The sequence below is a fragment of the Camelus bactrianus genome, chromosome 10 (assembly GCF_048773025.1).
Source record: "Camelus bactrianus isolate YW-2024 breed Bactrian camel chromosome 10, ASM4877302v1, whole genome shotgun sequence".
NCBI classification, from domain to species: domain Eukaryota; kingdom Metazoa; phylum Chordata; class Mammalia; order Artiodactyla; family Camelidae; genus Camelus; species Camelus bactrianus.
This window is the reverse complement of record NC_133548.1, coordinates 24,688,604-24,716,295: the sequence shown is the minus strand read 5'-3', so window position 1 is coordinate 24,716,295 and position 27,692 is coordinate 24,688,604. Positions and strand designations below refer to the sequence as shown.

Sequence of the window (27,692 nt, the reverse complement as noted above, 5' to 3'; positions counted from 1 at the left end):
ACTACTGCCACATGCCATTAGCCACAGAAAACATGGCCAAGCGTCATGTCAATGGGGAGGGAAAAATAATTAGGACAGGAAGACACTACAAGTCACACTGTAATGGGTGGGGAAGTGTAATCTTCTCACATGGAAGTAAAGAATGGAAACAAAGATGTTTAACTGATGAGAAGATAGTAATAGCTTCTCAAAAACTACCAAAGTTCAGGGATTTGATTTCTAAAATTCATTTGTGAGACAGGGTATAAGCCCTGTATTCAATGACCTAATGTTTTGTTATTCCAGGTATGGCCAACAGGTCAGGATTAGCATCACTTAGGAATGATTAGAAATGCAGACTCCTGGGTGACCTCAGTCCTACTTAATCAAAATCTTCGTTTTAACAAGATCTACAGATGTGTGAAACTTGGGCTAATGGACATCTCTACCTGGATGCCCTTTCTAGCTCTTATTTTCTTTTCCCCCAAACCTCCTTTTCCTATATCTCCAGATTTTGATTAATGATATCCTCATTCACCCCAATCCAAAAAAATCTGAATTTTTTTCCACCTCCCCCTTCCCCATCATTAGTTACCCCTTGCCTCCAGCCCCACCCTTGCCTCTCAGCTCCAACCAACCTCCTTATTACTTGCCACATGGTCTTATTAAAATTCGATTCTGATTAAGACAATAGCATTAAAGAGGACAGGAGATGCTTGGGGGCAAGGGAGGCAGTGCAAGTAAGTGTCCAGTCTACGCAAAGCAGAGTTCTGCCTGTTAAATTCAGTTTCAAGGCAAGTCCTTGACCATTTTCCCCCTAAGCTCCTCATATGGAAATCCTGGAGTTGCCATTTGGGTGCTAGGCTGATTTAAAATTTTGACTATCACTTTCAGGATAGCATTCAAATCTCTTAGGAGGAGATTCTCTGTGATATGTCCCTCGTTTGCCTTACCAATAGGATCTCTCAGTGCTTTTCTGCTCACACTAAGCAGCCAGATCAGCCACTTGGCCTTGTCGGAAGGTACCTGTTGACTTTCAATTTCATACCTTGGCATGGCTTGAATGCCCGCTCTCTTGCCCCTGTCTTGGCTGCCTGTCATGTCCCAGCTCAAGTGTCACCTCCTCTGTCAGCCTTCCCTGACGCAGGAAGATATTTCATATCTCCTTCCTTGTGTCATTTTTACCTATGGCATAAATAATTGTTTTATAATTTAATCTGTCCATTGCTATATCCAGAGACCCTTGAGGGCAATAGATTCTTGTCTTACTCACCTTCAGAGTCCTAGTGAACACAATGTTGGGCACATGGTAGGTGCCCAATAACGCTTTATTGAATGAACGGAGTCAAGATTAAAATGACGGTTGAAACCAGATATTGTGAAGAAGATAGGATTGTGTTAACATACCAGAGTGTCTACTCAGACGCATGACAGGTACTCAAGCATGGAAGATGCGCACGTTGCCTCTAAAGGGGTTTTATCTGGTCTGAAGATATATTTGATTGGACTTTCTCATAAAATAGAAGTGTTTTTGGCAAATGAAAAGGGGCATTGGTTGGTTGGAGGAGCTGGCATTTATTGCTAGGGGGCTAATATCCTTGTCAGAATGTGTTGTTACGTTGAGTAGATACCTTGATATCTTGAGTAGACATCTCCAGTTTTCTGAAAGAGGGGTACTGAGGTACAGAGTTAAAAAATAATTTCCCAAGGTCAACAGTTGTTAGGTGATAGAGTTAGGACTGGAATCCAGGTTGTAAATCACTTGAGATTTTCAGTGGCCAATTCTAGTTCCCACCCCGCAGGGCCTGAGGAAAGGGCTTAACGTAGCTAAGCTGGAGCTTGAAAGCAAAGAGATGTTGTGAAAATGAGTAAGCCCCATAGCGCCAAAGCCTGGACCGTATCCCTGCTCTGTGATTGGATGAGCTCCAGAAGCAGCAGAAACATTAACAAGGCAAATTAGCCCTTGATGGTTTCAAAAAATAATTTTCTCCTCCCACTGGAGGATTTGGAGAATAATTAGCCAGAACCTGGGGAGTTCAAGTGTCACCAATGGAAGATGAGTTCAAATCAACAAACATGGAATCTCTAGGCGGCTGACGGGGTGATGGCGAGGACCATGATCAGCTTCGCCTACCTGGGCACCACCTGGGCTGGCCCTAGTGGGTGCTGCACCACCTTGTTGGGCCTGCTGGGCTGGGCCTTGGAGTGGGCTTTGGAAACTTCTTTGAGAAAAATAGGTTGAGAGACGAGGGAAAGGTGAAACCAAGATGACCTACATCTCTTCAACAGCCTCCTTTTAGGTGGCCCCTCCTCCAGAGTCTCATCCCTCCTCTGCCGGCAGCTCCTCTTCCAGCTCCCCTCTGTGTGCGCCCACGGCGCCCCCCACCCCATCTCTGACAGCACTTGCCAGGCGGGGCAGAACTGTATGTTTACTTCAAGTCCAAGTGGTGAGCCCAGTCAGGGGCAGGGGCAGGGCCTTGCACACCGTAGGGACTCCAGGACCTACCACAGTTTTGGGGCACAGTGCAGACTTGGGCTTTGAACCAGCAAGGAGAGTCAGTAGCAGAGATTAGGACTAGAGGAGAAACATCTGCTTACTGCAAAAAGAGTGAAGCAGGCCGAGGTATTCCCCTCCATGGCCATGTGGAAAGATCAGTTGGGGGTCTACTGCCCAGAGATTGATCTTCCCCCCGCCTCATAAATGCTTTGCACAAGAGGCACTGACTCTTTATAGCTATGGAGCAATAAATTCACGCATTGGGGAAGTTTTAAAGCCCTGTTTAAATAGACTAAAATTAACAAAAAGGTTTATGGTTTAAGAGGGTTGCAACTGTCATATAATATATAACAGATAAGACTGACTGAGTGCTTATTGCGTGTCAAGTACACTTCTAAATGTTTGACATGTACCAACTCAATCCTTAAAACAACACAAAGAGGTAGGTACTCTTACTGTTTCCAGTGTCATAGATGAGATATATAGGGATTATGTGATTTGCCCAAAGTTACACAGCTAGTAAATGGTAGAGCCCGAATTTAATTCTAAGCAGTCAAGTGACAGGGTGTGTACATCAAGGACTGGGATCTCCTCAAGCTTCCTGCTCCAGCAGAAAACCTTTCCAGAGTTGTTCCTACTGGATGAGGATAAGGTACAAACTTGGCCTCTCTACATCTGCCTCCAGTTTAGGTCTCCTGCCTTGAAGCAGTATCTCCCCAGAGCTCCCCTGGCGCTGTCCTCACCAGATACTTTACCCTTCCTTGCAAAATGCTGCAGACTCTCATGCCTTCCTACCTTGCCATTTGCGGTGCCTGCAAACTCCCACTTTAAATGTTACCTTCTTTCACCTGTTCTCCTCCTCCAGGCAGAAAGAGCCACCCCCTAGCCACCTTCCCACGATGATGGGTGATGAGCATCTACGCTTCTAGCACATACTCCCTGCATCCCTCTGAAGCTAACGCTGTGTGTCTGCCCCTCTCACTGGACTCCAGACTGCGGCCTTCCTGAGGCTAGGCATCATATCTGCTCTCGTGGCCAATCTCGTCAGGGAAAAAGATTCAATGAAACACCAGTCTAACCACCAAAACCACTGACAAGTCATTTATATCTTGTTTAACTCTGGCAAATAACGTTGAAGGAAAAATCCCACTTAACGATTCAGAGGATACGCATTTGCTATCTCTCACCCCCATGACAGTCGCCCCCCAAATCTCTTCCTGCTCTCTCTAAATGCTCATGGAGAACCTAGCTTTGGTTGGGTCTTGCCTCTCTTGCCTCATAGCCTCTCCTCTTCTGAATCTTCTCTATTTCTTAGGCCAGCAGTGTTCTGTCCCTTTCCATATGAACCCAGTCAGCTCCTGTAGCTTCCTCAGTTTTGACTTTGCCTCTATATCCTATCAACATTACAATGTGCAGAAAAGAACTAGGTGTGGGTGTGGGGTGGGGTGAGGCTATGTCTACTAAAGGGTTTCTGTTTCCCTCATCACACCTGCCACTGTGTCCTCAGCTACTAAGTCAGAGCCCAGCACATGACAGGTGCTCCTGAGAGTTGACTTTTCTTCCCATTTTCCTTCCCTTTCTTTGGGGAAAAGCCCAAGCATGTCCAAAAGCTTCCACGAGTTGGTCCCAATATTCCTTCCCCTGTCTACCTCTCACTTCTCCCTAATAGAATTCTTGGCTTCAAATGAGTGGCCCCTGGGCTCCACGCATGCATTTTCTCGTCTCCCTGCCCATCTTTGCTGTGCCCTCTTTTCGCTCCATGCTCCCTGCTCCTCAACACCTCTGCTGCTCCAAACCTTGCTCTCTTTCAGTCCAACTTTGCCTGAACTGCCGGCACCATCATCCCCCACCCTCGGTCCCTGGGCTCACTCCTTGAAGCCAACACCATTCTTCCTGTCTTGTGATGTTGCCATGGCTTTCTCACTAGTGGCTCAAAGTGATTTTCTGAGTTGTTTTATTGCTTCAACTGGACTGCAACGTTTTTTAAAAAACAGCAGAATGGATTTAATTGAACAGCAAGCTTAAATAATAAGAACCTCAAGAGGCATTACTAGATCTCAACAAATCTTAGTTGTATAAGCTACATCTGACTTTTGAGAAGTTAGTATGTGAAAAAATGTGTGTCTTTGGTGAAATACGGTGTTACTTCTATCCTACAGGTGCACAGTGAGCTGTAACACTTCTCCAGGCCCACTGGTGGGCTTGCTGGGCCTTGAGCTCCCCAGCCAGTTCTGCCTCCAGGTCTTCACAGTTGCTGCCCCTTTACCTGGCATGATCGTCCTGCCAGGCTTATTCCCTCTCCTTTAAGTCTTTGCTCAAATGTCACCTTCCTGTTTAGGCCTTCCTTCCCCCTATTTAACACTGCAACACCTCCTCCCTGCTTTTCATTCTTTTACACTGATTTTTCTCCATAGCTTTCATCGCCAGCTGACATCACTTGTTTGTTGATGCTGGTGTACTTCCACTAGAATGTCAGCTCTAGGAGGGCAGGGATTTTTTTGTTTGTGGCTTTTGTTCTCAGTGTCTAGAACTGGGCCTGACACATCACAGGCAGTCAGGAAGTATTGTTGAATGAATAGAATTTGAGCTTCACCAGGTCAGGGACCGTGTTATTGCTCACCACTCAGATCCCCGGTGCCTAACACAGTAACTGGCAAGCAGTGGGCCCTCAATAAATACTTATTGGCTGCGGGACGTGTGAGGCTCCGATGAACTAGGTAACTCGCTTCAGGCCATCGAACTTGGAAGGGGAAGAGCAAGGAGGCTAATTCTGCTGACTCAAGGGCCTTGTGTCCCACCGAATAGCGACTGTCTAATTGTCCTATTTTCAGGAAGGGACTATTATGAAGACCTGGTCCTCCCAATGCTGAGCGCACAGCTTTGCCATAGTATGGCTGCAATAAATGTTTATAATGTGTTTTAACCCAGCGTGTTATTGTAACTAGTACACAGTCGCTTCAGTTCCTTAGGGGTAAAATGGGCATGCAGGTGTCTGAGGGCCCGCAGAGAAGCAGTGAGCAAACAGCACAAAGCACAACCCCCCATCTAAAGGGCTTTCCAAAACCCAGGCTGAAGGGCTTTCTGGCCTCTTCGGCATTTTGACCATGACTATTTACCCCTCTTTTCCGGGCCCGAGGACCTCTCCTGCCCATCTCCCCTCCTCTAGCTGAGGGACTGGTGGGGAAATGTGAGAAGGGAAGCCTACCCTCACACCCCCTGTGCGGAGTCCGCGGCTCCGGAACCGCCGCGAGGGGTCCCCCTCCCTGGCCCGGGGACCGGCGGGGCGCGCAAGAGCGGGGGGCGCGCCGTGGCTCCGCGCGGGGATGCGTGCGCGCGCCTGCCTCGCCTCCTTCGCCCGCTCGGGTGGCTACGTGCTTTCTTTGTCAATGAGGCGCCGCTCTGAGCTGCAGTAACACTCTCGGCCCGGGAGCCGGAGCCGAAGCTGGGGCCCGAACCCGAGCGAGCAAAGAGAGCTGGGTGGAGAGGCAGCAGCCGGCGGCGGGAGGGTGGGGTCCCGAGCGCGCCCCGCGGCCGCCCGGCCCCGCGGCTCGCTGCCTCGCCCCCTCAGTCTGAGGGAGGCCGCCCGGGGTTGGGGGCCCCAGGCGGCGCCCGTCCCACCGTCGCTGCCCGGGGCGCGCCGGCGCGCGGCGACAGGCACCGTGGCAACCCCGGCCCGCTCCCGCCGCGGCTCCATGCGGCCCCGGCCCCTGCACGCGTGAAGCCGCGGCTCGGCTGAGCCCGCCCCGGGCGCGGCAGCACGAGCCAGCAAGTCGCGCTGCCCGGCGCCCCCGCCCTCCGGCGCCCGGGCCGTGGCCGGAGATGCCCGGTAAGGACCGGGGCGCCGAGAGCTGGGCTCCCCGGCGCGGTGCGGAGCGAGGCAGCGGCCTGGATGTGTGAAGCGTCCCCATGGCTCGGCAGGAGGCGAAGCCCCAGGGCCCGAGGGAAGCTGGGCCGACGGCGCGGGGGCGCAGGGGCCGACTCCGGACGCGAGGGCTCGGCCGGGCCGGCTGGGGAGCAGCGCGCTGCCCCGGCGTGAGGGGCCCCCGGGCTGCCGCGTCCCAGGATGCTGCGTCGCCGCCCCTGCGGCCGCTGCCGCCGCTGCTGCTGGGACTCCTGCTGCTGGCGGCCTTCCCTGAGCACTGCCTGGCCGACCCGGGTAAGCACTTGGCTGCTGCTTTGCGCCAGCGGAGCTTTCTGGAGGAGCGAGGCCGCCCGTCGGGGCGGGCACCTGATCGGGTGGCGGTGGATGGAGAGGTCTTTGCAGCACCGGCGCTAGGGTTTTCTCCGCTCCTTGCTGCTTCAACAGCAGGCGAACTGTCGGAAATCTGTCTCCCGGGAAGGCACTGTTGGGCGGGGAACTAAACAGAGGTGCATCCGCATCTCCGTTTTGGACAAGTTGCGGTTCCTTCCTAGTGGTCCCACAGGCACGCTTCATTTAGGCAAAGACATGCTGTGTTTGGGACACCTTAAAAGGGATGTGTTTTAGTAGGACACATTTCAGGGTAGGGATGTCCACTATATTGTGGACTGTCTGCTGGGTGCACTTTGATTTAACTGCGTGCAGTGGCCCAGAGAGTTTTAGGCAATTCCCATGTCTTCTTCTCAAATAGCATTTTCCTTTCTGTGTTGAGAGGAGATTCCTTTTCTTTTGGGATAGAGGTACCCAAAATAATTGCTTGCATCTTGCAAAGGGATCAAGTATATAATCCACTGTTTGCAGGAGTTTAGTTAAAAAATAACCATGCGTGGCTCTTAGACTCCCAAGAATCCTCAGGAAATAGATTTCTGTGATTTCTTGGACGATTTTGAGAAATCTGTTGTAACTATTTGGGGGGGATTATTACGCGAATGTTCTTCAAAACTTATTGCGAGGTCAGCAATCGCCTTTGAAATAATGATTTCTATGGCACTTGTAAAGGGCAGGCTTTTGTTTGTGATGAAATTCTGGGCTCTTGGTAGATTTCACTTATCAAGAAAAATAGCCTTCACTTCAGCTAATATGATCCTGTAGTTCTGTGGTTTTTAGCAAGGACTAATGAGAACTGCTTTTTTTTTTTTTTTCCAGTGTGCCCCTTCCCCCAAATTAGATTAAATTTCCTAATTATGAAGGAACTCACACTGTTTTAGATAAGAAAGTTTCGGGTTAAAAATATTTCCTGTCTTCAGCAGCTTAATTCACATTTTCCTTTAATTCACTTAAAGGGTCACTGACTTGAGGTGTCAGTGTGTGCACGCTGCTGTCCAGAAATTGTCTATTGTGATTACAGCAGGTAGAAAGTTCAGTAATCTTTGGATGGGTGCCTGAGACCCAAGGGAAACCTCTGAAGAACTTTAGCCCCCAGTTTTTATGCCTCTAGCAGTTTTCAGTGACATGTATTTGGTATAATGGTTAAAAGGTAAGTTCTGACTCAAACACATGTAAATACCTTAGTATTCATTGGATCGGAAACACACTTTGTATTTTTATTTAAAATGAATCAGATCCTTAAAAGTTTTGTAAACAATTTATGAGATGCTGACTTTTGGGTGTTCTTCCTTTGAGTGCCAATAATAGATGTTCAACCATTTGTAATATGTGAAATTTAGATTTTATGTATTGATCCTATTCAGCCTGATACATCAGATGCTTTTCTCTGATCAGCTTTGAATTTCTGATCTCTCTTCCGACTTTTGTGCATTGCCCGCTCTGAACCTTTGTGGCTTTTTCTTGGCTTTTCTTTCAGACCTGCCAGAGCCTGACTTAGGGGACTTCTGATCTATATCTTTTGATTTTAGCCCTGGTGTCCTTTTTATCCTTTTTTTCCTCTTAGTGTGGTGATCCTGGGGATGTCGAGGAAAGATGCTTTGATTAAAATGATGGTGAAAAAATCAGTAAGTCCTCTGTCTTCTCCCATCTCATTGGAGTGATTCGTTACTTCCTCTCTGCGTTTTGGGTGTCCTTTTTGCTGTCACCCTTGCTGACTAGTTCCCCGTGGTCCAGCTCACCTGTGGATCTGGAGTCTACCGCTGGGCTCCTCGGTTTCCTATGTGTTTGCCGCTGATTCAACTTCATACTTTGTTTCTCTCCCAGTGGTGGAGTTAAACGCTGGGCTCCTTGTCTTGCCTCCTGCCTGCTTTCACTTGGTCTCTGGTTTCTGCCTGAGGCAGCTTCACTGCAGGGTGAGTGAGTGAGTCCTAGACCCAATGCACGGAGTCCCAATGGGGTTTGTTGGGGAAGCAGTGGCAGGAGGGAGGCAGGAGAACAGATGACACTTTCCTGGGACCTTTGACTTTCAACAAACAACCTGGTTTTGAACTTTTTCTGTGCCGTGGCTGTGGCTTGGTGCTGCCACTCGCTGTAGAGTAAGTGATGCTGAGTTGCATGAGAAGCCAAACCTCTGATACTGATTAGAGCCTCCTGAAAGTGCTCGCTTGCTGCAGTCATGTCATTTGCCTTGTTGCTGTTCCTTGTTTTCTAAGCAAGGCTAGGCCAGACATTTGCCTTGGCTGAAGAATGGGTAACATAGCCCTGGTTTTGGACCGCGCTGTAGCGGTTGCTCAGGACCTCTGTGTCCTGGAGCCCCTTCTGTGATTCCTCTGCCTTAATATTCCTGAGGTATTGGGGTTCCTTCTTGAGGCTGCTGTCTTAAGTGTCCTCAGTTGGACTTCTGCTCCTAACTTCCATCTCCAGGGAACCCTTGCTCCCAGGCAGTGACTTCTGCTCTGGATGTGGGAGACTGGTGTGGGAAGGAAGGAGCTTTACAGCAGCCAGCTCTGACACTCTCCATCCTCTTCTGCCCTCTGGGGCTCCGGGCAGATTGGTGAAGTTCAAATTTGACTCCCTGATCTTCTTAACTACTGATCTTCCATTTGGTTCATGTCAGTAAACATTTCCTGGTTATCTTTTAGGTGCAGGTACAATGTCCATTCCTTTATGTGACCTCTCTGGGCCTCAGTTCTCTCGTCTGTAAAATGGGGACAATAATAGCTCCAATCTCACTGGGTCATTGTGAAGATGAAATGAGTTTAATACAGCTAAAGTGTTTAAAACTGTGCTTGGTACATAGTAAGTACTTTGTTAACGCTAGTTCTTATAAAATGACAAAAATTGACTGAACATTTACTCTGTCCAGGTGCTGTGCTGGGGCAGGGACTACAGAGACGAATAAGGGTAAGGCAGTTTATAGAAGCCCCTCATGAACTCTGATCCTGTGTGATCAGAGCTAATAAAATGAAGGAACAGTTAGTTCTGGAAGACCAGGGGCTTTGAAGGATGAGTAGGTGTTGGCAGGGTTGATGGTGGCATTTCAGGCAGAGGAGAAGTAAAGGGTTCTTTGTGGCCAGAGCACAGGGTGCTATAGAGCAGAGCACCCCGGCCTCTCTAACTGCCCCAGGCCTCCTTGAGTCCGCCTCACAGCCGCTCCACCCTGTTGGCCTTCCTCTGAAGAGTCCTCTGCTCTCCCACCAACCTGTAAATTCCTGATTTATCTTTGTTACCCTCTTGCCTGTTACAGTGCCCAGTACAGAGTAGACAACTTATTAAATTTTCAGCTTTCTTCTTTCACTCCTATTCCCTCAGTTTGGCTGATTCTGTTAAATGTTAGAATAATTATCTTATTTAGGTAATCCACAGCAAATTGTGAATGACTGCTTTATTCAGGGAATATATTTGCATTTTGAATGATGTCTCTAATTTAGCACCATATATGGGGGATAATTTTGACCTAGAATGTCTTTCTTGCCCCCTCCAACCTTGTGCACATCATCCATAGGTGTCCCATTCAAAACAGGTGCAATAGTTCATTTGTTCATTCATTTATTCATTCAATGTATTTTGAGTACCTCAGCTTTCTGAGGTTACAATAATAAAGGAAAACAAGCTCCCATTCTCATGGCGATTAGGAACTAGCCCAGTGCTTTCCAGACTTTACTATGCGTGTGAATCACTTGACGATCCCGTTAATGTGCAGATTCTGCTTCAGGAGGTCTGGGGTAAGGCCTGAGGTTCTGCGTTTCTAACAAGCACCAGAGTGATGCTAATGCTGATGGCTGGTTGACCCCACTTTAAGTAGCAAATGGAAATAAACAAATCAATATAGGTTGGATGATGGTGAGAAAAATAAATCAGAGTAAGAGGGTAGCAAGAGGCTGATGTCTGTGGGCATGTCGTCCTCATGCATGTGCTTGGTTATCTAGAGTGATGAGGGGAGACCTCCATGATGAGATTACATTGAGTAGTCCCCTAAAAGTGGATGTCTGGGGAAAGATATTCAGGAAACTGCAAAGGCCATGAGGAGAGATTGTATTTGGGAAGGTTGGGAAATAGCAGGGAGGCCATGTGGGGTTGAGTGAATAGGTGGAGAGTGGTAAGAAGTGATGCTGAGAAGGGAGCTGGGCCCAGATCATGAAGGACTTTTTGGTAAAGTGAGGACTTGGTATTTTACTTTGAATAAGATTATGCAAGAGATGACATGATCTGACTTCAGTTTTCAGTGAATGTCCCTGGCTATTGTGGGGACCAGAGTCTGTAAGGTCAAGGATAGAAGTGGGGAGACCAGGTAGGATGGCTTAGACAGTGGGGAGAAAAGGTTAGATTTTGGACATCTTTTGAAGATGGAGCTAATAGAATTTTCTGATGGATTAAAGGTGGGGTCAGAGAGAAAGAGAAGCCAAGGTTTTTGGCTTAAGCAACTGGGAGGATGAAGTTGCCATTAATTGAGTTGGAGAAGGTTGCAGGAGGCTCAGGATTGGGGTAAGAAATAAAGAGTTGGTTTGGGGAATGTTAAGCTTGAAATGTTTATTAAACGTGTAAGTAGAGATGTCAGAGAGCCAGTTGAACAAAGTAGTCTGGAATTCCAGGCAGATATTGAGTCCAGAGATATAAATTTGGGAGCCATCAGCATGAAACTGGATCAGAAACTATAAAGAAGGGGAGAGATCCCAGTAATGAGCCCTGGGATTCTCCAGCATTTAGGGATTCAGGGAGAAGGGGGACCAACAAAAGAGACTACAGAAAGCCAAACAGGGACTGGCAGTGGATATTGGGTTTGGAGCTGTGGAGGCGTGTGGTGACCCTGAGGGCGAAGGGGACAGAAGTCTTACTGCAGTGGGTTCAAGAAAGAAAGGAAGAAGAGAAACCAGAGACAGTAAAAAAGGCAACTCTTTTAACTTTTCTGTAAAGGAAAGCAGAGTCACAGGGGAGGTGGGTCAGAAGAGGGTTAAGATGGGATATAATTACATTATATTTGTTCTTTCTCATTTTTTAACATTAATGATGTACAACAAGAGAGTTTGATTTGGTGGACTTTTTTTTCCAGGTGTAGACAATCTAGTAAAATATATTTGGGCCTTTTACTCTTAAATATTAAGTATTAGTACTTCAAAGATACTTGCAAGATGACCCAAACCTTGCCTCCCTTTCCTTCCCCATCGGCACACAGAGTAAAGAAGAAAATTTTGGGAATAATAACACTGTACTTTTAATATAGACATCAAACAAAAGTCAGATGTCCCCTCCCTGCCCCACACCCTTCCCTAAAACTGAACATCACTGTGGAAACACTAAAATTCTTCCAAGAGAACCTCTCAGAAGCCTACTTATCTCAAGTCTTAAATTACTAGAATATGAGAATATTCAGAATGAATGTGCATGTTTCCTTTTTCATTTTCATTAAACGTTAAGCCCATATTGTGGTTTTCTTTCTTTCTTTCTTTCTTTTTTTAAAAAACAAACAACAACCCTACTCTTCTCCAGACAAAAATGAATAGTTGGAATGACCCTAAAACATTTTCGTTGCTTGACAACACATTACAGGGGATTTCTGAACACACAGAGGGACACATTATTCTAGGTCACGGGATGGCTGCCTTGGATGGTGACTCCCTGTGGGGACTCCAGGACCAAAGGAGCAGCCAACAATCTGGGGATTGGAAATGTCCGATATTGTAGCTGATGGGGTGGTGGCAAGTGAGTCACACTGATGTGATATTTGCCAAGCACCTACCGTATATACATGCCAGGTCAAACTCTTCATTAAGTACTGGAGGTATATGGAGACCAAGCCAAGCCTGGCCCCTGCCGTCTAGCAGCCTGTAGCCCAGGACAAGAAACCCTTACTCAGTGGGTGGGTTGCAGGTTGGTAAAGTACCTCTGTGATTGGGTCAGGTGGGAGGTGTGGCAGGACAGAAAGTACCTGCCTCGTCCAAAGAGGCCGTTTCTGCCCAGCTGCAGCCTGCAAGGCAGTGAGGCTCAGGGTGCTGAAGTTCTGATTGCTCAAGAAAGACCAGATCTTTATTTCAAATCTTGTTTTCAAATGTCACCAATGAATTCAGAGTTTTGAAATGTCATGCTGAACAGAGAGCATACCCATGAGCCACCATTTTTCTTTTTTTAAGTCAAGTTTAATTAAGGTATAATTTACATACAGTAATTCACCCTTTTATGGCGCTCTGCGTGATGGGTTTTGACAGAGGTGTACACTCATGGGTCCACAACCGCAATCCAGGAAGAGACCATTTATGTGCTCTCCAAAAATTCCCGCCTGCTCTTTTGCAGTCAGTGTTCTTCCCGCCAACCCCACACCCAGTCGCTTACAAGCAGCAATCTATTCTCTCTCTGTATAATTTTGCCTTTAACTGCAGGTCATATAAATGGAATCATACAGTATGTAACGTTTTGTGTCTGGCTTCTTTCATTGAACATAATGCTCCTGAGAATCACATATATTATTGCACCTCTGGTCCTGTCCTCGTTATTGCCATGTCGCATTCCATTGCACTAGTTTGAGTATCCATTCACCAGTTGATAGACATTTGGGTTGTTTCCAGTTTTTGGCAAAAGAGTCTTTGTGTGGGCAGTTTTCATTTTCTTGGGTAGATACCTGGGAGTGGGATTTCTGGATTAGATGTTAAGTATGTATTTAACCTTATAAGAAACTGCCAAATCCTTTTCCAAAGTGGCCATATAATTCTGTATTCCTATGTATGTGAGTTCTAGTTGCTCCTCTTTATCCTCACAGGCACTTGGTTTCATCAATTTTTTAAATTTAAGTTTCAGCTATTCCAGTAGTTTTTTTTTTTCATAGTATTTCACTGTAATTTTAGCTTGCATTTCTCTAATTACTAATTCTGCTATGGTTGCATATCTTTGCATTTTTTACTTGCCATCTGTATCTCTACTTTGAAGCGTCTGTTGAAGTCTTTTGCCCATTTAAAAAATTGGATTGTTTTTCTTATTATTATTGGGTTTTGAGTTTTCTTTATGTATTCTGGATACAAGTCCTTTGTCAGATATGGTGTTTTGTAAATATTTTCTCCCGTCTATGGCTTGTCTTTTCATTTTATCAACAGTGTTTTCCAAAGAACGGAAGTTTTAAATTTTGATTAGTACCAGTTTATCCACTTTTAAATTTAAGGTTTATTTTGTTTGTGTGTGTGTGTGTGTGTGTGTGTGTGTGTGTGTGTGTGTGTGTGTGTACTAGGTTAGAAATTTTGCCTCACCCAAGTTTACAAACATTTATTTCTTCTAGAAGTTTAATGGTTTTCGGTCTGTGGTCTGTCTTATGTTAATTTTTGTATATGGCACAGGGTAAGAGTTGAGGTTAATGTTTTTCTCATATGGATGTTTAATTGTTCCAACACCGTGTATTGAAAAGATTATTCCTGTTCCATTGGATTGCCTTGGTGGCGTACATTTGTGAGTTTATTTTTGGACTCTAGTCTATTCCACTGATCTGCACTTCTCTCCTTATGCCAGGACAACATTGTCTTGATTTCTCTAGCTCAGAGTTTCTTAACCTTAGCACTATTGACATTTTCTGATGGATAATTCTTTGTTGTGGGGGACTTTGCTATGCACTGAAGGATGTTTGCAGCATTCCTGGCCTCTGCCCAGTAGATACTAATAGCTACCCACTCCACCCCACAGTGTGTCAACCAAAATGTCTCCAGACATTGCTAATGCTCCATTCAGGGTAAAGCTTCCCCCCGTTGAGCTCCACTACTCAAACTTTATAGTAAGTCTTGAAATTAAGTAGTATGAATCCTCTAAGTTTTTTCCTTCATTTTCAGAATCTTTTTGGATATTCTAGGGCTTATGCTTTTCCATATAGATCTTAGTAACTTCTTGTCAGTTTCTATAAAAAAAAGTTTGCCAGAATTTTGTTTGGGATTTCATTGAATCTAGATTGATTGGAACAGATTGATATCTCAATAGTATTGAATTTTTTGATTCATGAACATATCTCTCTCCATTTATTTAGGTATTCTTTCTTTTCTTTCATCAATGTTTTAGTTTTCAGCATAAAAATTTTGCACATATGCATTTCATGTTTTTCAATGCTTTGGTAAATAGTACTTTAAAAATTTCTTTGTTGGTATATAGAAGTTTGATTTTAAAAATATTACCCTTGTATCATGTGACTCTTCTGAACTTACTTTAGTTCTAGTAGCTTTTTATAGACTCTTTGGGATTTTTCTAAATAGAGAATCATGTTATCTATGAATAGACAGTTTTATTTCCTTATTTCAAATCTGTAAGCCATCTATATCTTTTTCTTGTCTATTGCACTCGCTAGAACTTCAAGTTCATTGTTGAATAAGAATGGGGAGAGTAGACTTCCTTCCCTTGATCTCAGTCTTGGAGGAAAAACATTCAGTCTTTCACTGTTAGTTATGATGTTAGCTGTAGTTTTGGTTGTTTTGTAGAGGCCCTTTATCAGGTTGACAATGTTCCCTTCTATTCCTAGTTTGCTGTGAATTTTTATCATGAATGAGTATGGAATTTTGTCAAATGCTTTCTCTCTTGAAATCATTGCAAGGTTTTTCTTTTTTAGTCCAGTTTTCTTTTTAGTCTGATTTTAGGATGTTGAACCAACCTTGTATTCCTGAGATAAACTCTAGCTTAGTCATGATGTATGTTCCAGCTAGATCTAATTTTCTAATCTATTTGTTAGGAATTTTTTAAGTCTTATGTTCTTGAAGAATATTGATCTGTAGCTTTGCTTTCCTGAAATGTTTTGTCTGGTTTTGAAATAAGGATAATGCTAACCTATAAAATAGTAGGGGAGCATTCTTTCTTCTGTTTTATTGAAGTGTGTAGAATTGGTATTATTTCTCCCTTTAGGCCTGTGGTCTTATAAATGAGATTCAAGATTCCTCAAGGATTTCTTTAGTAAAATAAAACATATCAGGGACTTCTAGTATGTTTTCTCATTCTCAAGGCAGCCAGAGGACACTTCTTAGACATTAGGACAGAGTTTGGTTTCAGGTCTAGAATGGCCTGGTGAGGGGAAATTGTGTTGGAAGAGTTCAGGAAGTGGGTCACCCCTACCTGACTGTTTGCTATTTATCAAGTCACATCACTTTTCAAGGTCTTAGTTTTCCCATCTATGAACAAAAGCCTCAAGATTTTCCCTTCTTCCCCCATTCTCCTGTGTGTGTGTTCATGAGCCCTGACAGAGGTTTTGGTGCATTTCTTACTTCTTCTTACATTAGTGCAAGCCCAGTGAAGGACTTTCACTCTCAAAAGAGGATTTTCCCATGTTTTTCTGTCATGGTTCCTACTTGAAGCCCAGATAAACACTGGCTTATTTTTACTCTTCACTGACTTTTAAAAATTGTGAAAGTAATATATACAGCACTTTATTACATGCAAATAATATACAGTGTATGCAGAAAAATGAAAGTCCCATTGGCGCCATTGCTGTTTCCTAGAGTTGTGTTGTCAAGCAAGTATGATGGGCCCTTCCAGATCCTTTTTCATACAAATATTTATATACATGTCCTCACTTGGTTTTTGTTTCATTTTGTCTTGGGGAGGGGCTAATCAGGTTTATTTATTTATTTATTTATTTATGTAATGGAGGTCCTGGGGATTGAACCCAGGACCTTGTGCATGCTAAGCATGTGTTCTACCACTCAAGCTATATCCTCTCCTCTCACTTGTTTATTTATTTATTTATTTTTTACAAGATAAAGGGTATAATATTTAGTACCTCGGTTTTTTCACTTAACACTGTATGGTGGTCCTCTTTGTGTGTAAAGTAAATTTTGTCATAAGGGAATTTGGACTTCTCCCCAAAACATAGAAAATTCTTTATTATAAAAGAAAACAGTTTTAAAACCACAGATTGACTTAAAACCTACAGAGTTAAAATATCCTTCTTAGACCATTCTTCCTTTTTTCTCCATTCCTTGGCTTCCTTCCCTGGAAGCTACTTCCACACATGTTTAAGGAAAATCATGGGCCCTTTTAAACACCAGATAGAATGGGGATCAACGCTGTGTTTGAACCAGCCAGTGCAGATGTAAATAAGGCCAGGGAGCTGCCTGGCTCTTTCGCCCAAGGTCATTGCTGTACCTACCATCTGTCCACTCAGGCAAGACTTTGCCTAATGCATCCTGACCATGAGAAGGGGATTTGATTTTTATTTTGATTTATATACATTAAATCTATTCTTGGCTTGAAAGAAAACCTCCTGACGTCAGAAGCACAAAATGGCTTTGGTATTTATGCAGTGCCAGTAAATAGGGAGGTCTCGGGTATTTCTAACTTCCTTCGATGTGAAATATGGAAATATTCATTACATGGTGGAATGAAACCAGGACTCCTGGACCTGCCCCTCTACTTCTGTCCCTGGTGATGAATGCTGCTTCTCTGTCACTTGTCTTTTTATTTACCAAACATCAAGAGCGAACCAAGGAAGCCTGAAGAAAAATGTGCCGTCTCGGAAGAAAATGTGTTGAAGTTAATAGTGCAGCTTTGAAGTCCTTGTTGAAAAGAGCTGAGCCAAAATATCTCTAACCCTACAGAGGTCATTATCGAATATGAATCTTTGTCTTGAAAAGAATAGGATGATCTAGATTATGGAAAGTTTTGGAATGGAATCAAGCTGGATGGAAGTGTATTAAGAAATCAGTGCCACAGAGCTGTCTTTGGCAGCTTATTATCTTATTAAGGCTGGAGGTGAACACACGAACCAACCTAGCGAATCCTATGGAAACTAAAGATTTTTTTTTTTCCCCCAGTGGGATGGAGAATGATTTGTCTCTAAACCAGCAATTAAAATGACATTCTCAACAAGTGTCTTCCCATTCTTACAACTAATGTAACATATTGACTTTTCCCTACGGGGATCCTCGTCCTTGGAGTTTGGTAGAGCATGCCACAGCGGTAGAAGTTTTCATTCTCTTTTCGTGTTTGACTTTCATATCACTCCTAAGAGAAGGTTGAGGAAGTAATTTGCTAAAGGTCACACAGTGGTCCAGGGATTTTTACATTATTCTGTGAGTCAGGGGACAGATTACCTAGTTACTCAACTAAAACTAGCTCAAGTATGGGGCCCCAGGCCACAGGGGAATCTCGTGTGACAGATTCAGAATGGGAATGAAATACAGTGGGGCCATGTAGACGGTACAACTTACTTGATACAAATAATAGCTAACATTTTTGAGCATTTACCCCGTGTCTCAGCTCATTTGATTTTCACTACAACCCTGTAAAGTAGATTCTATTACGACTCCCGGGTTTCAGGTGAGGCAACTGAGGACAGAGCAAGTTAACGGTAATGTATTCAGGGTCACACAGGTAAGTGTCAGAGGTAGGATTTGAACCCAGGAAGTTTGATTTCACGGCTCTCTTCCTGCTTCGTTATGCTGCCTTCCCTGACAGTGAGAGGCTGAAGTTACTGGCTTTGGGTCTTTTGGACCCGGTAGCCTCATGGTTCTCTCTTTCCCTGCAGGCTGGGTCTGTCCATCTGCCTCTTTCTGCAGACTGGCTTTCTCTGCTTACCCACTGCTCTGGGTTCCCCCGTAACTAACCCTTACAAGGGGCATTGCTTGCTGTGGTGCTCACTACAGCCAGGGTTGGCAAGACTTTTCCATTTAGGTGCCCACCCTCCAGTCTCTGTTGCAGGTCTGTGTTTCCCAGGAGGGAAAATCAGGCTTACATAGTCTGGCCAATGGAGTAAGGGGTCTACTCCTCATCTGATCAGCAGAGGCCAGAGGCAAAGGGGCGCTTAATTCAAAAATGACTTCCTGGGCTGACTGCCGTCCCCCCACCCCCACCCCAGCCCCGCTTCACCCATGGCCTTTGGTAGAGCAGAGTTTTAAATGAGCTAGTGTGGATAGGGCAAACTTCCCCAAATTTGTCTTCTCCCTCATCACGGTAAAAACAGGTCCATGTGCTGGCTTTACGGGAAACTACGACAAGTGGCCTGATTTATAGAGTTGGCCAGTTTCCATGGAATAAATGCCGTCACAGGGCTGATTTCAAGCTATTGGTGTGACAGTGGAGTTGGGAAGAGATGCACATAGTTGGCTGGGTGCCTAGATGATCCTATCCATCTACGGACTAGATGCAGGGCAGCTCACGCAGTAAGCGCAGGATGTTTCTGAGGAGTTTGAAGTCTAGGCGTCACGGGTTAACCAACTAGGTGGGCTTATAATTATGTAAAAAGGAAGGAAATGTCAAGGAAGAGAGGGTGGAAGTTAGATTTGGCTCATGCAGCCTAAAATAGCTTGAGATCTGTTGTCCTAAGTGTGCCATCTACTAGGCACTTGGAGATGCTTTTTAAAAAATTGCAACTTCCTTTGCTTGCAGTGTCTTGCTTGTGACATGTAATTAGCCCTTTTAGTGATTTTAAGATGCTAGACCCCATTTTCTTGGAGGGACATGGATCTGGCACTGAAAGATACAGTTTTTCCTTGCTTCCCAATGTTAGCACTTCTTTCCTATTTGCTGGCGTCATTAATGAACTCCTTTCTTCCATCTTCCAAACCCAGAGATGCCGAGTCCACGTGGTGGTGGCCTCTAATCTTTCAGCTGCATACACACTATTCATTTTGATTGGAGGCTTTTATTTATGACTGAAAGGCCATCTCTCAGTTCTTGTAATTATGCTGAAAGCCAAGACCGTATGGTAACTACCACCTCTGATAGCATGGCAGACGCCGTCACAGGTCTCGAGGTCACAGATCTCCATCTGGGTGGCTCTTTACTTTGCACATCTGGAGAGGGGACTGGGAGTCCTGGCTCGGGTGTACTCCTTACAGTTCCCCCATCTTTCCACCTGAGATGGCTCGGTCGTTAACCCTGGCCATCCCTCACAATTGGTGGTGGTGACCTTGGGAGTTGGAGTGAGGGGGTGTTGACAGCATAAATCTCTCCTCAGACTTGGAGTTCCAAGTGTCCTACTGATGGAAGATCAGTGTCTTTACCTATAAAAATAGCACAATTAATTTATTCTTTTAATTTCCCCAGGGATGTAGTGAGGGAAAAATTTTACAAATTCTTTTATGTTTCATTGGAGCTTTGCTCTAGTTTGTGGATGTGTTGACTTCTAAATAAGGGGACTAACATTTATGAAACAGCTACTATTGTGCTATAGCTGCTGGATCAAGAGTTTTATATAATTTAATCCCCTGGTGGCAGAGAGATAGTTCTTGCCCATTTTGCTGGGAGGAAGCTAAGATTGAGAGAACATTTATGAACTTGACTTGCCTAAGGGCACTGTTGCTTGGCAGTGGTGAGGTTGGGATTTGAAACCAGATTTGACTACAACGTAAATATATTTTCAACTATACTGTGCAGAGTGGGTAGCTGTATACCTACCACCGAGATGGTACTATGAACATTTTGCTGCATTTGCTTTATTATATATCTCTTCTTCCTCTACCCATCTGTCCATTCATCTAAGTTTTCGATGTATTCAAAGTAATTTGCAGACATCAGTGCTCTTCACCCCTAAATATTTCATCATGCATGCCATTGATTAGAGTTCAGTATTTGTTTATGGTCTCCTTTTTTTTTTCTTCTGAGGTAGATTTTACATGCAGAGAAACACAGCAGTCCTAAGTATACATTCCCAAGTTTTGACGAACGCATACGTTTGTAACCCAAATCCCTGTTAGGATATTGAACATGACCATCACCCCAGGAAATAAGTTCCCTCTTGCCCCGCTCCAGACATACCTTTCGCTACTCATCACCCCTACCCCTCCCCAGGCATCACGGTTTGATTTTTTTTTTTTTCCTACTGTGGTTTCGTTTTTATACCATACAGTCTTAAATAATGATACTTTTCTTTTAAAATTGACTTTTCCTTGTATGTATTAATTCAAGACAATATGTATTGAGCACCTGGTATGTGGCAGGTATGGTGCTGGGTGGCAGGTATGGTGCTGGGTGCCGGGGATACAGTGGGGAGAAAAAGACATTGGATCATGTGGAGAGAGACGTTAGTCAGCTCCTCACAGGAATACGTATATCACGACCAGTGGAGGTGAGTGCTGAAAGGGGAGCCCAGGGTGCTGGGGGAGGCTTGGTGGGTGAGGTGGAGGATGGTCAGGGAAGGCTTTCCTGTAGAAGTGATGCTTGGGCCTATTTCATAAAGATGAATAGGAGGTAACTAGACAGGGATATGGGGCAAAGGGAAAAGTGGACACTGTCCTTTGCGATGGGAAGGCATGTGGTTTCTTCTGGGAGAAGGTGGGTGTGGTTGGTGGACAGGAAGCTAGAGAGTGAGTGGTGGACTAGATGGGGCCAGATCACCCAGGAGAGAGGCTTTGGCTCTAGCCGCCATCTTCAGACCAATGGGAAGCCATTGCATGGTTTTAAGTAAAAGAGTGACCTTGACATTCAGTTATCCAACAGTTGAGTTGGATGAAGAGGCGACATGGACTGTATGCTCTGGAATCATAGCTAGAATTAAATATCATTGGCACGGAGCTTCCAGGTTTTAGGAGAACCCTAATTTGCATTGTGATCGTATACGCATCTTCAGATGCCTCGGAGGATTTTTCTCCCTTACTTGTACCCCCAGCCCCCAACCCGCCGTCCCACTTGAGTCATGTATTGGCTGAGATGGGTCTACCGTGGTCACACTTGAAGCCCCAGTCTGTAATGGCTTAAAGTGCTGGAGTTTTACTTCTCACTCACATGAAGACCAAGTGAGGGTTCTTAATTGGCCAGGAGCTCTCCACCAAGCAGTGATTCAGGGACCCCGGATCCTTGCTTTGTGGTTTTGCCGCCTTCAGTCTGTGGCTTCCAAGGCTGTTGTGCTTGTCTGCACCCAGCAGACAGAAGGGGAAGGAGAAAGGAGGATGGGTTTGAAAGGGCGGTGAATCATTCAGCCCACATTTCATAGATTAGGGCTCCGTCACTCGGCCGGTCTACCTGCAGAGAGAGGCTGGGAAGCATGGGCTGGACCTGAAAGAAGAGCTGCCAGGTTTGGTGAAGAGCCAACTGGTGACTGACCCAACTCATTTATTTTACCTCCTGGTCCCTTTAGGCATTTGAGTTTGTCTAAAAGCTGGTTTAACAGCTGCAGTCTTTGGAGACAAGGAAACCTCAGTTCAAATCACCATAATGTCAGTTTCGCCAGGATAGGGACTTAATTTGTTTGAGTCACTGCTGTGTACTCAGTGCCTGGCACTCTGGAGCTTCCTTTTACCTGTACTGATGAGGAAACTTAATATATTTTCTTACTGGCTCGCTGCTAGGGTAAAAATATCACCTGTTTTCAAGCTCTGTAGTTTGGGAAGACAAATGGTTGCTCCTTAAAGTAAGAGTTTCCTTTCTGTATGTAAAACATGTTTTGATGGTACTGTACTCAATTTACTTCAAATGGATCATGATCAGCTGTCTTTTGTTTGTCAAAAAATTAGCGTCATTTTTCAGTCACCTTGATGTCTGTTAGCAGAACACAGCGTGGAGGGCAGGAGATCTGATGGTTTTCCTCTGGTTTGTTTTTGATGGTGGTACATTTGAAGCAATTTGTTGTTGTGACTGACTTATTTGGGGGTAGGTTTGGGGCTAACTGGAAGGAATTGATTGTATTTTTCCCCCATGGGAATATAAGTGAAGTCCTCTATATCTTGTCATCCCTGGCTCTGCATCTTTACTAGTTATTATGGGACCATACAGGCTGAAGACCTCACCTAGAGCAATTGAAGGCAGTAACCCAGCGGTCTGGACATCAGGAAGTATAGTTACCTTTGTGGGAAGAGAACCCTATTACCTGACCATCTGGCCACTGGAAACCCACTTTTCCGTTCATTGAAGGGGCTGCAGATGGTGCAGCAGCTTGGCTGCGACTCTCTGTTTCCCCAGACTCTACTTGAGTCTCTTTTGCCTGAAAACTATTCACAAGAAGGTGGAAGAAGATAATAAAAACAGAGCTGTATAAACATGTAATCAAAAGAAATAGTTCATTAGGATATTTACAGAAGTATTGTGAGAAGAAAGCAACGTGGATTGCAATGGTAGAGTTTCACATGAGTTGGGTTAATCCGAGGGAGGACCTTGAATGAGCATTGAAAGGAGGGGTTTGACTGGATGATTTCTAGTCACAGTGGGGATCTCAAGCCAAACCTAGAGCAGATGAGTGAGGTGGGGAAGGGGACTCTGTTAAACTCACTCATTCTTTTAGTTTCCTTTCATGTATCAATATTACTCTCTTTTTTCTTTTAGAAACTTCAAACAATGAATTAACATTTGTTTTTAGGTCTTCCCCCCTTTTCCTGAATTTCATCATAGTTTTTAAAAAAGTTAAAACATTTTCCTCCTATTTAAAAACTAAATTGCAAGGCAGCCTTTTTTTTTTTTTTAGGGCCAAATTTTTATTGTATTGAAAGTTGAGGGTATCTACAGGTTGAATTTAGTCCAATAAAGACAAAATTTAATTTCCTTATTGAATTGTTTGTACAGGAAACTCATAGAATCAGGAGTTCTTCAGCAATCACACCTCACACAATTCCCAAATTCCGCAGAACTGACAAGGCAAACTTTTAATAACAATAAAGGAAAGTTTGGAAAGGAGGAGAGATCACTTAGAGTCCCTCCTCTCATGCCTCAGCGTGCAGATTTTTATCTGGTTGGAGCATTCCAAGTTCCAATTTGGTGATGGTTTTTAAATAGTAATGTCTGGCCCGCATCCTCTCTGCACCTGTGTTATTGGTCCTCACTGCTTTTCACCAGTCCGTGGTCAGATAAGTACAAGGACTAAAAGTGTAGAGACTTTACCTGAATGAAAAAAAGATGCAGCCTAGGATACTCTATCCAGCAAGGCTATCCTTTAGAATAGAAGAAGAGATAAAGAACTTCACAGACAAGCAAAAACTAAAAGAGTTTAGCAAAACTAAACCCATGGTAAAAGAAATATTCACAGGTCTACTCTAAATAGAAATGAAGCAGGATGCTACAAAAATGAGAAACTTATAACTGGAAAAGAGATAACTGCCATGAATTACAAAAAGAATGAACACAAAATTGTAAAAGAAGACATCTAAATCATTAAGAGTGGGAGAAGGAAGCAAGGAAAGCCACTGTGGAAAACAGTATGGAGACTCCTCAAAAGACTAGGAGTAGACTTACCGTAGGACCCAGGAATTCTGCTCCTGGGCATATATCCAGAAGGAACCCTACTTCAGAATGACACGTGCACCCCAATGTTCATATCAGCACTATTTACAATAGACAAGACATGGAAGCAGCCTAGATGCCCATCAACAGATGACTGAATGAAGAAGATGTGGTATATTTATACGATGGAATACTATTCAGCCACAAAACCGGACAACATAACGCCATTTGCAGCAACATGGATGTTCCTGGAAAATGTCATTCAAAGTGAAGTAAGTCAGAAAGAGAAAGAAAAATACCATATGAGATCGCTTATATGAGGAATCTAAAAAAACCAAACAAACAAAACATAAATACAAAACAGAAACAGACTGATAGACATAGAATACAAACTTGTGGTTGCCAAGGGGGTTGGGGGTGGGAAGGGATAGAATGTGATTTCAAAATTGTAGAATAGATAAACAAGATTATACTGTACAGCACAGGGAAAAATATACAAGATCTTGTGGTAGCTCATAGCAAAAAAAAAAAATGTGACAATGAATATATACATGTTCATGTATGACTGAAAAATTGTGCTCTACACTAGAATTTGACACAACATTGTAAAATAACTATTACTCAATAAAAAAAATAAAAAATAAATGTGGAAGCAAAAAAAAAAGTGTAGAGACTTTACTAGCAATTGGACATGGTAGGGACATTCAGGTGTATGTCATCAGTGGACTGGTCCTGTAGAATGGGAACTAGACCAGTTTGGGTGGGATTGAACCCACACGGGGAGTCCCCGGATGGCATAAGCAGTGGAGCCACGAATTGGTAGGAGATGGATTGGAAGGTAAAAACAAACAAACAAACAAGTGGGCAAAGCACTAGTCCTTTGCTGTGGGCAGTGCTGTGCCCTGCTTGCTGCTTTGTTACCACTCACTCTTCTTCCGTTCACAGACAGGTTAGAAGAAGAAGAAATCACCCGCCATGCCAGCAGTCTAGCACAGCTGCTCTCAGGACCGGTGTCTTTCCTTTCATCCTGTGTGTGCGCATGCGCCTTTTACAGATATAATTGTAACCATAATCCGTCATGGTTTTCAAGTCTTTAGATTCAGGTTCATAGTTGCCATATTATGGTCAATTTTTGTCTTTCATCTATAGTCTGAGTTAAAGATTTAGCAATCAGTTCTGTGTCCTAATTGTCTCTCTTTAAAAAAAATTTCAGCTCCTTCAGTTAGTGTTTATAATATCCTAAGAGTTTTGAGGGGGAAGGAGGGAGATAAACTTTTCTTCTCTGTTTTAAATGTTGTTAGTTTCTCGTCATGCAGCCAAAGAACTGCTAGAAAACAATTCAAACGCCTTTACCTTTCCAGTATTCTATTCTCATTAATCCCAAGCGTTACAGGAGATGTACTTTTTAATCCTCTGTTAGTTTTCTCTGTTCAGATGAGGTACAGTTCTCTCAAGTCACCAAGCTTACCTGGTGGTTGAGACTCCAGGTGGTGAGCTGGCCATCTGGTGAAATGGACATCACCTCCTACAAATAGGCATCTCCCATGGTGGAATGCCATCCAGAGGGCCACCATTCCGAACCCCCCTGGCTCTGTCCACTGCCCACTGGCCATCTGTTCTCCCCGACCCCAGGGTTTATTTTGGCTTTGCATGCTGACATATGAAATCTCTTCTGAGTCACCTGTGCCCACCTTGGTCTTAATATTCATCTTTAAAATCTCTTCCTAAACCTTGGAAGTGGTTCCAGATTGTATTCACTCGGTTTTGTGAATTCAAAATGACAAAGATGAAGAAGCAAGGAGGACGTGGCCTTGATTTGGTCATAGGCTGTGACATTGCATCTCCTCTTGTGCTTTATCTGCCTGTGGGCTCAGCTTTTTGGCTCACAGCATCGTAAAGCTGGCCCTTGCTGGAAGGAGCTAACCCCATTCATGCTGATAGGAAACTGACTTTTGATTTCTCACTCAGTCGGTCTTGAAGAATGATGTGTAATAATCTGTTCTGAATTAATTAATGGAAAAGTAATTTCTATGATTTTGACATAATGTTATATAGTTTAACAATAATCTCAATAGTTTTGTTGGTTTCTGGTCTTTAGGTATGGCACATCTTCTTTAAGAGTCAGTGATATTTGCAAATATGTAGAAACCAACCAATCAAATATTTACAGAACGTGCATAATGTTCTAAGTAAGGCCAGTGCTAGGTGAGGTTTCCAGCAGTGCTTTTGAGGAATATAGACGAGGCTATGGGTGCATAAAAACAGCTAATTGAATATGGAAGATAAAGTATCCAGGTGCAAAAGAAGTGATATAAAGAATAAATGTTAAAAGAAGTTATCTCATTTTTATGCCTCCTGGACCGTGCTGTTTAATTCAGCATCTACTTTGCTCTGGGTTACAATAGGAATGCACTGGTGAGTCTCTAATGCTAAGAACTTGTCTGAAACAGCAATGGTTGCTGAGTGTCTGCGATCTGGGACCCTGTGGTCTAGGATGGTGCTAGAGGGCCTCAGGGAACTTCCAAATTGTTGATTTTTTTACCAGAGCAAGTCCTAGAAAATCATGCACAGCAACAGAGTCTTTAAAAGTTGGTATTTTGCTTCTGAAACTAGTCTTACCATAACACGTGGTGACGATTGCAGAATGAAATGATCTCTAATCTGTTCTTACTTAATTACCTGAAACTGGAGACTATTTTTACTGAACAACTCTGTGATATGTACGCTATAGGGAAAGTAATAGTTTCCACTTATTCTGTCAAGACTTAACTGTGTTCCTGACACTGTGCAGGGAGCCTGACATGCTTATAAAATAACAACCCAGAAAACTTACTTGTTTTGGATTTATATCAAGTTATTTATTCAACAACTGCCCTTGGTAGTGGGAATGAAGAAAACAGTGGTGACCAGGATAAATATTCTTGCCCTCAGGGATCTTTCAATCCAGAAAAGACAAATGAGAAATAAAAATAGAGTATCAACAAGGCACTGGAGTAAATAGAACAAACATCATAAATGCACTGATGCCAGAATATACAGTTAGGTTTGGAAGGGGTTGTGCAGGGAGAGAACAGAAAAGTCATTTCAAGATGACCAAAGTCATTCTGCACTACAAAATTATTTAAACCCTGGTTTTGAGTAATAGAATTCAAATGAAACTGCTGTAGTAAATTAACAAATTTCCATATCAAATATCCTCTGGTAATGTCTTTTCTGTTCTCTCTCTATACGTTTTGTTTTCAAAAGAACCAAAAGCTGCACTGGGAATAGTATCTTATCCCTGTTCTAGGTGTCATGGGCCCCAGTTTTAGAAGAGAAAAGCTGTGTGAATAGCCTGCCGTAGGGACGGTTAACGTTTCTCAAGTAAGGCTATTTATTACGACTTACATGTACCACTTCTCTGAGTGAGTCCCGCAGTTGGAGCAAAACTAGCTCATTACTACAACAGTCGAAGAATGAAAAATGACCACTGTGATGCCTTCTTTTTTTTTTTTTTAATTTTAGTAACACAATTAAATTTTTATTTTTATTTTTTGTATGTGAATATAACAAAACTATTTCCACCCCTTTACACCCAATTCACCTGCAGAGAAGAGAGGAAAAACAATCCAGAATCCCCTGACCCCAGCACACCCGCTGTTGGTAACTGAGTGCTGCTCTAATGTGTTTGGCTCGTTTTCAGAGTGGCTGGGAGGGGAGGGGGCTCCTGCGGGTTCCCGCTCATGCGTCCCACGGGCACGGGCCATATGGCAACACGAGTGTGCGTGTGTAGGGGTGGGGGGCTGCTGGGACCCCTTGGCTTTCAAACATTTGGTGTCTGTTTTTCAGATAATCTCTGGTCCAAATCCTGTGACCTCGTATGTCTGTCAGACAGGT

General features: G+C 43.9%; 1 protein-coding gene across 3 annotated transcripts in view; it reads left to right on the top strand.

Moving 5' to 3' along the window:
• Nucleotides 1–5,890: 5,890 nt before the first annotated feature.
• KIAA1549L (KIAA1549 like) overlaps nt 5,891–27,692 on the top strand; it is a 238,772-nt gene continuing 216,970 nt past the window's right edge. For 2 of the 3 annotated variants that reach the window (XM_045523904.2, XM_045523903.2), the window contains exon 1: nt 5,891–6,632. In XM_045523904.2, coding sequence (XP_045379860.2) covers nt 6,383–6,632 — 250 coding nt within the window. In that variant the 5' untranslated portion in view covers nt 5,891–6,382. The remainder of the gene's footprint in view (nt 6,633–27,692) is intronic. The other variant, XM_074372189.1, reaches the window with a different exon arrangement.